General features: G+C 39.2%; 1 protein-coding gene across 3 annotated transcripts in view; it reads right to left on the reverse strand.

Annotated features, from left to right (window-relative positions):
* LOC136872427 (E3 ubiquitin-protein ligase MIB1) overlaps window positions 1–12,691 on the reverse strand; it is a 381,779-nt gene that overhangs the window by 222,343 nt on the left and 146,745 nt on the right. Inside the window, exon 11 of one of the 3 annotated variants that reach the window (XM_067146245.2) lies at window positions 10,268–10,328. The exons of the other annotated variants lie outside the window; for them this stretch is intronic. Coding sequence (XP_067002346.1) covers window positions 10,302–10,328 — 27 coding nt within the window. The 3' untranslated portion in view covers window positions 10,268–10,301. Of the gene's footprint in view, window positions 1–10,267; window positions 10,329–12,691 lie in introns of those variants that run through there. 3 annotated transcript variants of the gene reach the window in all.

The following is a 12,691-nucleotide window of genomic DNA, read 5'->3' on the forward strand; positions in this document are numbered from 1 at the left end:
CAGAGGGAAGACATGTGTTAAAAAAGAGAGTAATAGTTCACAGGCCAAATAAGTTGATTCTGAAAAGAAGAGAGACTATGTACCCTGCTTTAAGCACTTTGAAGAAAAGTATCACATACCCGTTGTTGGGAGGTGATGGGTTGCTCTTCAGCGCGCGAGGATCTGTCAGAAATGTTCAGATAATTTCTTCCTTTGTTTAGGTATTCCTGTTTCGCTTTAAAAATATATTTGGTTACATATTTTACGTAATTCATTGCCAATGGTTAATCACCATCTATATGGTATATGCAAGGAAAAAAAAAAGAAGTATTCCTCGTCGAAGATAGCTGTATAACAGGGACATTTCAAAATTAAGAAAAATATGTGTGCTCATTTTGAGATAAAAAGTACGAAAATTGGAATGGCATTCCTCATTCTCTGACAAATACCCTCCTCCTACTTCACCTTCAGAGATAGGTTCGTCTACCTGTTCACGACATCATGTCTGACCCATCTCTTAATAGAATGACGTGATAGTAGAGGGTAACTTTTGGATAATCTTGAGCACATGGCTATTCCAATCTTCCTTACAGTTCTAGACTTCCTCAGGAAGTGAGAATGTACGTACTTGCTGTCTTATTTTGTAACTGTTAAGGCTCTTAAGTCTATCAAATAAATAAAAAATAAATAATTTATTAAATAATTAAATTTTTTTTTTGCTAGGGGCTTTACGTCGCACCGACACAGGTCTTATGGCGACGATGGGATAGGAAAGGCCTAGGAGTTGGAAGGAAGCGGCCGTGACCTTAATTAAGGTACAGCCCCAGCATTTGCCAGGTGTAAAAAAAATGGGAGACCGTCTTATGTCTTCATTCTTATTTTATCTGTTACGGTGTACCATTTTACTAACCCAAGAAGTCTCATTTGCATTTGTTTTTACTATAATTGGAACAACCATTTTATTATCAATTTTCATGAGTATTTCTTTTCGTGTTTTATTTTTGAGTGTTTGTTAAATACTTCCACACATATCGAAATCGGTGAAGCTTTATCATCAGTAAAGATATGAAATAGAGATAAATTTTCTATCGCTGAATGCCCGACTCCTTGGCTGAATGGTCAGAATTGAGGCCTTCGGTTCACAAGATCCCGGGTTCGATTCTCGGCCGGGTCGGGGATTTTAATTTTGTGTGATTAATTTTTCTGGTTCGGGGACTAGCTGTTTGTGTTAGTCCCAACACTCTCCTCTCCATACCACATACTACACTATCAATCAATCAATCAATCAATCAATCAATCAATCAATCAATCAATCAATCAATCAATCAATCAATCAATCAATCAATCAATCAATCAATCACTCACTCAATCAATCAATCAATCAATACTGATCTGCATTTAGGGCAGTCGCCCAGGTGGCAGATTCCCTATCTGTTGTTTCCTAGGCTTTTCTTAAATGATCTTCATATTGTGATCTTTCCTACTTTTAAAGACATCACTGAAACATATTAATCTACTGACGTCATTCCACTCCATCTCTCCACTGACAGCTCGGAACATACCACTTAGTTGAGCAGCTCGTCTCCTTTCTGCCAACTGTCAACTATCAGAGAAACGCGCAATAATGATCACATCCTTCCACATAGGGTTGGCGTAAGGAAGGGTATTCGGCCGTAAAACAGGGCAAAATCCACGTGTGCGGCACAGTTCGCACCCGAATCCTATACGTGCGGAAAAAGCGGTGGAAGAATAATAAGTGAATGTATTGATCGTTGAGGTCTGTCTTCAGTATCCTGCAATACGATTTGGTCATCAGCAAATACTGTACCTCCATCCTTAATATGAATTAGGAGAGGAACAAGAGATATTGTATTTCCAAGACCATTATCTCTCTCTTTGATTCCACTTTGCATATTCTAACCAAACGACATGCAAATGCTTCAGAGATATTCAGAAATCTTGATGTGTCCATGTTAAGAAATTCATTAAAAATGATTACATCCCTTTCCAGTTCTAATCTTTCCTTATATCTCGTTAGGATCCTATGGTGTGTAAAAGAAGTAAACTAAGCAGAGAGAGAGAGAGAGAGTGTGCGTGTTTAAATCAGAATAGGCTATGTTTCGACATACACTTCTTTCAGTATGAAGAAGAATCAAGAACTTCAGACTTGACGGAAACTAAATGCTGGCGATATATAAGATGCAATGTGGTTAACACATCATTCTTCTTCTTTTTTCTACCGCTTTTTCCCACACCTGTGGGGTCACGGGTGCGAACTGCGTCGCACATGTGGATTTGGCCCTGTTTTACGGCCGGATGCCCTTCCTAACGCCAACCCTGTATGGAGGGATGTAATCGCTATTGCGTGTTTCTGTGGTGGTTGGTAGTGTAGTATGTTGTCTGAATAGGATGAGAAGAGTGTTGGGACGGACACATACACCCAGTCCCCGAGCCAGAAGAATTAATCACAAGCGACCCGGGACCCTAGAACCGAAGGCCAGTACGCTGACCATTCAGCCAACGAGTCGGACTGGTTAACACATCATTATGACCATAAAATATAACAGGTGCGAAACATTACAAAACCGTTCTACATGAAAAATGACTATCTTCACGTAATTCAATAACCTAATCCAGAAAAAAATTACGCGTTTTATACACTCGAAAATGTATACATGCTGTGCATATAGTTATTAGTTCTTCTGATATTCTCCATGATATTTAAAGGAAAAGAAAACTTTTAGTGAAGTATTCAATAAAATCCTTACATTTTTTTACGATAATGCGCTGCAATTAAATTACTTCTAGTTGCAAATAATTACGACGGTACTAACAGGTACTCTAAAAAATGAAGTGGAAATGTTGCAATGTAATAAAAGAAGTAGAACTAGAGGAAATTAATACCTGGTCAGGTTACTAGAAAGCTACATTTTGTGAGATTTGTATGTATGTATGTATGTATGTATGTATTTATTTATTTTTCTTTGCTAGTGGTCATCGCCTGCCTGCTGTCATTTCTTGATGGATGCAGTACTTTTGCATCCATCTCTTGGCACAGGCCAGAGCGAAGTGTAGCTTCCACCGAAGTCCCAGTCTCATCCATGGCTGTGACAATATGGAAGCTGCTGGGGTATGGGTGGTGCTGATTAATGACATTCAGAGCACAACCAGTGTGTCTGAGTGTCATGAAAGGTGTTGCTCATAGGGTTAGTTGTGCTACAATAGCACTGTCTGGCCCAGTGAGGAAAGCAATGGCAAACTACCTCACTCCTCATCTTGCCTAGTACGCCTCATTTTGGTACTGCCATTGGTTGTTGTGGTTTCCCTATAACTGCATAGCCTTTGGTGATGCTAGTTGAGGATCCAACCAGCCTCCGGGCTGATGACCTAACAGACAGACAGACAGACAGACAGTGGTCATCGCGCTAACACAAAGATTTTTGGCGACGCAAGGATGGGAAAGTGATAGGTCTGGGATGGTAGCGGCCGTATTGAAGCACAGCCCCAACATCTGCCTAGTGTGAAAATGGGAAACCACGGAAAATCATCTTCAGGGCTACCGACGCTGACTGTTGGATCCGAACACGCCATCTCCCGAATGCAAGTTCATAGCTCCGCGACCCAAACCGCACGGCCAACTCGCATGGTATTTAAGTATGTATGTCCAGTTGGCGAGATTCTTGTACCTTAATATCTCTCGCCCAATTTACTTGTTTGATCAGCCCCGAGGCTCCTCTAATACGCAGAATTATGGATCTTACACTTGAAGTACAAAGCAATTAGTGAAGTTCGCAATGAGAGTGGATGCTGATCAAGGACTATAATTGAAATTGGGGACGTCATAATGAGAACAAGGGATGGTAAAGCCTCTTAGGAAGCGCCTTCCATATTCATCCAAAGACACTTCATGTTAGGTAGGACAACGGTAAACACTATATAGTAATAACCAACCTTCAAAATGTAATAGCGCAAGTGTCATTCGAAAGAAATTTCACCTTTATATAAATTGCAGTAGATAAGTGGATTACTACAGAGCGATACGATAGCACTGGACAACATTTTCTGCAACATAAAAGTGTGCAAACACTTCGGAAAAGAAAAAAAGAAATGAAGAATAATTTTAAAATTCTGAGGCTTTGTGAGAAATACCGAAATAGTTATATATATGGTTTTCAACTACCATGGCCTAGTATTTTATTCACTGTTGTCGAACAAATTATTCAGACGTGCTGAGAAGCTACTTAAATCCCGGCACTTACATGAACTGTAATTCTTTCCTAACCGCTTCCCCTACCACACCAAACAAACACTGCGATGACCAGCGAGCACAGAACTGAAGTCTGTGTTCGTTGGCGATATCACGCCATTGCTAGTCCCAGGTCTTCATATATACACACGCTGATCATCAAGAGGTTCTTATTCTCATACAGAGGAATTAACAAAACAAAACCGGAGTCACTCGCTTTTAAATAGACCTCCGATTCATTTTCACTACTGACCGTTGTCCATCAGGAATTCGAATTCGAAACTGAAAATCCCATGAATTTTACGAATCGCAAAGTGTATGATTATGCTTTCAGGTTTAAATATCCGTCTCAAAAAGTACACAATATAAATATCCATAACCAGAATGTCCACGAAGCATGAAATCCAAATGAGAATGTCCCCACGCAGAAATAGTCACTGCATGTATATATATTATTTTTGTGCTCTTATCTACAGCATTTTACTTAAAGGTGACATTTATTTCAAATGACACTTGCGGTGTATTACATTTTGAAGGTTAGGAATTACTTACTACTGTATGTAGTGTTTGCCGTTGGCCTGACTAACATGAGGTGTCTTTTCTTTTTTCAAAATCTTCAAGTCGATACTTTTAATACAGCAAAGCTGTTAATTAACAATCCATTTCAAAATGTTCATGTTCGATGACTTAAGTACATCACAGAAAAAAAGTTAACGATTATGTATATCACTTACATTCTACAAGTATAAATGGGGAAATGTTATACTGGAGGTGTGCGAACAGCAAACATGTAAGAAAAGATGAGTTACAAATACGAACGGCGTACTATATTGTTTTACACTTTATTTTTTCTACCCAAATTAAGTACATTACACATCAGTTGTTACATCCACCTTCTCAATATAATCTCCTTTGAACTGCATGCACTTTTGCCATCGATGTATCAGGCTCTCCAGACTTTCCTGAAACCATTCTTTCGGAGTGCTGCGTACCCATGTCTTGACACCTGTGTCCAGTTCTGCAAAATCCGAAAAACGGCGACCACGCAGAGGTTTCTTCATGTTCCCGAACAGGTGATAATCACTTGGTGCCAAATCGAGAGAGTATGGTGGGTGTGGCAGCATCGTGCATCCCATTTGATCAATGGCAGCGGTGGTCTCTCGGCTAGTGTGGGGCCGGGCATTGTCATGTTGCAGAAGCACACCTTTAGCCCATTTTACTGGCCGCTTAGTTTGAATGGCGCGACGTAAGCGCTTAAGGGTTGCCATATATGCTGCACTGTTAATCGTGGCCCCAAATTCTAGCCGGTTAATGAGGATGATTCCCTATGTGTCCCAGAACACTGTCGCCATTCGCTTGCCAACTGATGGCACTGTTCACAATTCTTTGACGGTGAACTGCCCCTATGCTTCCATTGCACCGATTGTTGTTTCGTTTGTGGCTCATGGTAATGGAGCCATGTCTCATCACGAGTCACAAGCCTAGCCATGAAGTCGGCTGGATCCTGATCATGGCGTTGCAAAAGTTCTCTGCACACGTCCACACGCCTCTGCTTTTCGTCTGCAGACCAGAGTCTAGACACCCTCGTGGATGACACCTTCCCCAACTTTAAGTAGCCGTGCACGATCCGCTGCAGGGTGTTTCGGCTAATTCCCGTGGCTGCCTCCATTGCCGTAAAATGTGATGCATTTGTTTCCTTGGATGGCCTGTTCGACTCGGGCAATGTTGGCTGGTGTTGACAATGTCACATTCCTTCCGGAACTGGTTCCCTTGTCCACCAATCTGCGCCCTGTTTTCCAACCTCCCACCCAGTTGTAAACCGTTTTCCGCGACGGCACATGTTCTCCACAGACTGCCACCAAGCGCCGATGAATTTCTGCAGTGGTCACGCCTTCTTTCCATAGCAACCACGTCGTATAGAGCTGTTCCTGGTGGTTGCTTTCCATGCTGTCTGCTCTAACGCTGACAGTGTTATGAAATGGCTATGACGAGTGCATTCGTTGGCCCCTGAACGTTCGCTGCTACCATACGGTGGAACAAGACACTAGTTACACGTCACCAACTTCACTTTTTTTTTTCTTTTCTTTTGCAAGTTGCTTTACGTCGCACTGACACAGATAGGTCTTATGGCGACGATGGAACAGGGAAGGGCTAGGAGTGGGAAGGAAGCGGCCGTGGCCTTAATTAATTGCCTGGTGTGAAAATGGGAAACCACGGAAAACCATCTTCAGGGCTGCCGACAGTGGGGTTCGAACCCACTATCTCCCGAATACTGGATACTGGCAGCACTTAAGCTACTGCAGCTATCGAGCTCGGTACCCAACTTCAGTAGTGAAATGTGAAACAAACCTGGACGTACAAAAAAAAAAATCAAGTGTAAAACAATATAGTACGCCAATCGCACTTATGCGGAACACAGTTATTTTGAAAGGTGGAAGTTCTCAGCTCCTACATGTGGAAAATCCTGCTGACGTTTAAGTTAGAAAGGTAACAGCAGTGTAAAGGTAAGAGCTGCCGAACGTCCAAACGACCCTCCGTTAAGAACAGCGAGAGAAATTATAAGACGTATTAATAGTGAAGAAATATTAGAAAAATAACCTGACAGAAATAATCCGAAGCGGACAGTTAACAAAGAACAAAATAGTACTCGACCCCCAATATAAATTCTTTGCTGACTCTTGTAATTGGCAATCCATATTCTCAATCAATGCGACGAGAAAAATTCCTCGTATATTACGCGGGAAGGAACAACGCAGACAGAATTGTAATTTTTTCCACCAACAGAAACATTGCATTTTAAGTGCATATATTTCTTCAACTTTTCACGATTTATGGAATGTTTCGGGGTGATGTTTTTATTCGTTGGCCTTTCGTCTTATGATCAGGAAAACTGAAGAGAGTTACTCTCTTTTTAATGAACATCTCCGGCGTGAAGCCCATACTCAAGGAAGAGAACTCCAGTTATGTTAGATTTTGAGTCATCGAATATGAATGCCACTGTACACTATTTCCCAAATGCTGAATGAGGGACTGTCCTTACCATTTCACGCAGTCGCTGTACAAGAAAATCAACTACTTAGATTTGAGGGAAGACTATTTGAATTTGTGTTGAAATCCGGATTTCACATAAGTGAGTTCTATTTTCATTCCTCTTCGAGTATTACTTCAATTATTCTAAGAAAAAACATTTTATTTAAGTTACATGATTACTCTAATGAATTTACTGAAGGTATAACAATTGTTGATTATATTATTATTTATATATTATATATTTTTATCCTCCATCGGCTGATGTATTTATGTAGTGTTTACACATTTTCATTTAATTTAATTTAAACGAGTGTTTGTTTCTTTGCCTGTTTGTTTGTGATGATAGTTTCCTTCTTCCCTTTCCTTTTTTGGGGGGGTGGGGGGTTGAGTGAGTTCACAGCTTCCAGTTTATGTTTTGACGGGACTCGAGGTAAGTGCTAAGGTGATATTGGTGATTATTTCTTTTACTCATAATTTGTTTTTGTAGGCATTTAACCCTTTGTTCATGTATTCCTTATCTTAGCATGTGTTTTCCTGTGTTTTTATTTCCATCTTGTTGTACAACATCACCCTATCGTAACATTACTACGGTTGGTGACGGGTTCCAACTTATCCTCACTGAGCGTCTCAATTATATATACAATTACTTAATTTTATTCCGGTCTTCGCAATATTTCTACACTTTAACAATTTTATGTCATCCTTACTTGCCTTCCTATACTGTCATAACCGCTTCCTAGTCGAGCCCGTTTTCCAGAATGTAAATAATAGGTATTCACGGGGCGCCTAGCTGAGTCGAGCCTGGCACTGTACTCAATTATTCAATTCCTTGTGTCAGGCTCTTCACTTTCATCTTCCCTATCCGACCTCACTTGGTGTACTCTCGTTCTCTACAGACCCCGATTGCACTAAGTTTGAGAAACGTAAGGCTATTTTATTTTCAAACCCTTCGTGCCTTTCTTTTCTTTTGCCGAAATCCTCATTCTATGACGGTTCAGACCTCTTCCATTTTCCCCTCGGGTTAGCGTTCAGATTATATGATTGTGCAGTTGCACTTCTATTTAAAGTAATGATCACAACCACATTACCTCAATCTGAAGACAAAGAATCCTATGTAAGGATGCACGTAAGCTTTGTAGTCTTGCTAATTCCTATATGCCGGGCTGAATGGCTCAGACGGTTGAGGCGTTGGCCTTCTGACCCCAACTTCGCAGGTTCGATCCTGGCTCATTCCGGTGGTATTTGAAGGTGCTCAAACACGTCAGCCTCGTGTCGGTAGATTTACTGGCACGTAAAAGAATTCCCGCGGGACTAAATTCCGGTACATCGGCGTCTCCGAAAACCGTAGTAGTATTTAGCGGGACGTAAAGCAAATAACATTTTTATTATTATTATGATTATTATTGAATTCCTATATGATTTGGAGACAAATGGTTTAGATTCTTGAATATATTCCCAAATGCTTACTACTACTACTACTACTACTACTACTACTACTTTTGTTGGTGTTATGTGCCATTAATTTCTTACGAATTTCGGAGGCGGCGAGGAGCCGGAATATTTTAACGCAGGAGTTCTCTTACGGGGTAGTTGTGTCGGTGGTGATTATGGCTGTAAGAAGTTCAGCTGGGTAACTATCCTCTTCTTCTGGCGTATCTGAGCACCTTCAAGTAACACTGGACTGAGCAAAGACCGAAGCCTCCAAGTTCAGCGCAGAAGGCAAGCGCTCAATCGTCTTACTCACCTGAGCCAGGTATTGACTACTACTTGCCACTACTGATCTTCGGTGAAAGTGGACCCCTTGAAAATGCCGAGAGCAGTTTTCGACTACGATCAACAAGACCGGAAAGTAATTTCTTCTATATTCGTCCATAATGTCTCGGTTCATATGTGCGAGAAGGGAATAGCTCTTTAAAATAACTCCACGATTGTAGTGAACTTACATAGAAGCTCTTCCCCCATCCATATATTTCAAACGCCGAGTTTTCGCTTTCCTGAATACTACAATTTAAAAGAAACTAGCAGTTTCTCGCTGGCTCCGCCCGCAATGTGCAAAGTATGGTATTGTTCGTTACTATCCTCACGGATGCATTTGATTTGCAAAGTTTCGAGTTAATGAAAGAAAGCACATGATCTGCCGTGGTAATAGAATGCAATATTATGTCAACAGAACATTTGAAAATGCATCACACAAAGAAATTGAATTAAACGTTCCTTGGACCAACACTACGAGTTGAGCTGTTAAAAAGTCCTTCAAAAATCTTCGTCATGGAGACAAATGTACTCGTAACTTTTAACAATTTAAGTAGTTATTACCTCAAAAGAAAGCGCTTGATCTACTGAGTTTTTTTTAGACCTAAACGAACTGCGTACCTTTATTAGAACGAAAGATATGATTGCTTCAATGAGAAAAAATGAATAAATGAGACGTCAAATTGAATGTGCACTCATAACTTTCCTCACACTCAACCAATTTGAATAGTTAAGAGCTGAAATGAAAGAGGTTGATCCATTGAGTGTTCTTAGGCCAAAGCGAACTCTATACCTCAATTAGAACCAAAGATATGAATTATTTCAAAGTGACAAAAAATGAAAAACCGAATAATTTGAGGAAGGTGGAAGTTAAGTGATTTATACTACCTGATGACAAATCTGTGCACGAATACCTTTCAGTTAAAAAAATGAAGGAAATCGACCGGATAGAATGGCCGGACTGAATGACTTAAGTTTTCATATTTTTTTTAATTATACAGATAAAGGGACGTACGAAATAAAGTCTGCAATAGAATAAAAAAAGGTAAATTTGAATTTTTTTATCTTAAAGGCTACTGCAGATTACAAGATAGTTCAAGTCAGTGTTTGTTAGTAGATCACTGCAGGTAAGTGAATTATGGTCCTTGTGACGCACAATGAACCTGCTCCGTAACGCCCACCCATGCTCTCGTACAGTGAATGCGTGAACAATGATAAAGATGAATAGGCGCTCACCTCCCTTTGTTACATGATAATGGTTAGAAGCAATAGAGCCAGTAACAGGGCTGTACAATCAACAGCGATCACTTCGTTTGACACTCTGAAATCGAAAAAAAGGAATAGACAGCTACCAAAAAAAAAAACCCATACCTTTAGAAAGCAAAATACAAGTGCGATATAAATTACCATACGTTCTTGTTGAGTTAAGATTCTATTAACATATTCTCTTCAGAACTAGTACCTTAGTCTTGAACAAAATCGATTCTTTTACTTCCTAAGACACACTGTGACTTACGCAAACCACTTCCATTCAAAACCACTCAGAAAAGCAAAAGAAGAAATTGGACACAAACATAAGAAAACTAAGTTGCTGTTGTATTATGCGACTGTTGATATCGACATCATAGATATGAGATCTCCAGTTATACGTGAAATTCGAACCACGAGGCTATTGAGGGGAAAGCGACATAATTCCGCTGTGAATGAAGTTACGAAGTTGTGCCAACAATGAAGTCCTGTATCGAACTCGGATAATAAGCAGCCTACGAATATTTAAAACCGGGTGGAAATTAATATGGCAAAGAGATTCACTTCGTAATCACAGCTGACAACTGATAGATCAAACAAGTGGTTTACAAAGGATAGGCTATGTGTGACCGATCATGGAAAGTGATAATCTCAAAGGACAGCAATTAGCGAATTCTCACATATCGACACCCGATAAAGAATTGAGATAGAATATATTTTCTTAACAAGATTCGGAATAAAATACAAATTTAAAACTTATCTTTTATTTTCTTAGTGACAAAACGCACTGTTCCATTAATAAAATATAAACTTCTTGCTTAAAAAAGAACACCACTTTCTGATCACTGAGACTCTCTTTGGGCTACTTTTGTGCTCCCATGACCGTACTTTAGTTCTATGAAAACAGCGCATAAGATTGAATCCTGCATTTCGAAGGAATAACTGCAATAGTCCATAAATGATTTCATATAAACCAACGTGACAGACACAAAATATAAACGTGAACACGCGGAAATTTATCTTAAAAGTAGGCTCGGACTGCATCATCTTTCACACAATTACACTCTGAAAGTAATAACGAAATTCAAAAATCCGAATAACACATTTAATTACATTATTTACATTAAAACACGTTAGAACGACCTTCCAGATGGTAGAATATTTTATACCAAACGTGTAAACATTTATACGGCTTTTATGAATGTATGAGAACACACAATGTAACTCAGACGAACAGGAAGACCATTAAAATAAATTAAGCAAATTATGCACAAGAACAGTCACGATTATAGCATTACAAATGGAGGTTTTACAAAGAGATACAGATGTGAATGTTAGAATGGCTAAATTATATTCTAATATTACAGAATTCTAGAATAAAAAAGTTGCGAAAGCACGCAGATTCAGTTTACAAAGATCGCGCAGTATCACATAAACTTAGATGTCTACCTATATAGTCTTTATTTAAAAATATACTTTTCGCATGTTCGTCTCCTTAACACAACAGTTTTCATACAATCTATAAAAGGAAAGGTTCGAGATCGAATCTAGAAGATTTACAACATTTTCAGCCCATTCCTATTTGGAAGAATGGAAATGATTTTCGGTCGTGAGACTCATCAATTTTCTAGAGCGAAGCTTTAAAGAAAACTACTGTACTTACGTATGTTAAGATGCTCTAGTGCAATGAGTATATGTATCGTGGTCGCGCCTGTGAAAACCGCTATGTGAAATATTTCATCGTAAAACTTTGCCTGTAATGTTCTAAGATATAAGGTTCAATAATGTGCGATGAACTTCAAAAAGGGTCGTCCTCAAGGAGGTATGTGTTGCGGGTCAGTATTTTTCCATCAACGGTTTTCGCAGGCGCAACGACGACATTATAGAGTGAATTCGACCACGACCTACTGTACAAGGCTAGTGATGGGATAATCGAATACAAAATAATCGTTTATTCGGTTATTTCATTTCATTGGATTATTTTTCGACCATTCATTCGAATTAATGAGGCAATCAAATAGTGAATATTTTTTCCATTCGATAATTGTTCGATTATACATTCGAAACTCCATTCGAATGATTGAAGTAAAGGAATAGTGAATACTGTTTTCTATTCGATAATTTTTCGATTGTTCTTCGATTGATTTTCGATTATTCATCCGAAACTCCATTCGAATCACTGAGGCAATCGAATAGTAAATATTTCCATTCGATTGTTTATTCGATTATTTGATTAATGGGGTAAAAGTTATTCGAGATTTATTCGATTATAATAATCGGATAGAGGTTATTCGATTATTAAAAGTATTCGATTATCCTCTCATTAGTACAGGCTAATAAAATGTATTTTATATTCACCAAGAAGCCGGCCGTTACATTAATATTTAATATGAATATTTATTCTCTTATTATTAGTCGCAGTTCTGGACTACACTA

This window comes from Anabrus simplex, chromosome 4 (genome assembly GCF_040414725.1).
Source record: "Anabrus simplex isolate iqAnaSimp1 chromosome 4, ASM4041472v1, whole genome shotgun sequence".
Classification (NCBI taxonomy): Eukaryota; Metazoa; Arthropoda; class Insecta; order Orthoptera; family Tettigoniidae; genus Anabrus; species Anabrus simplex.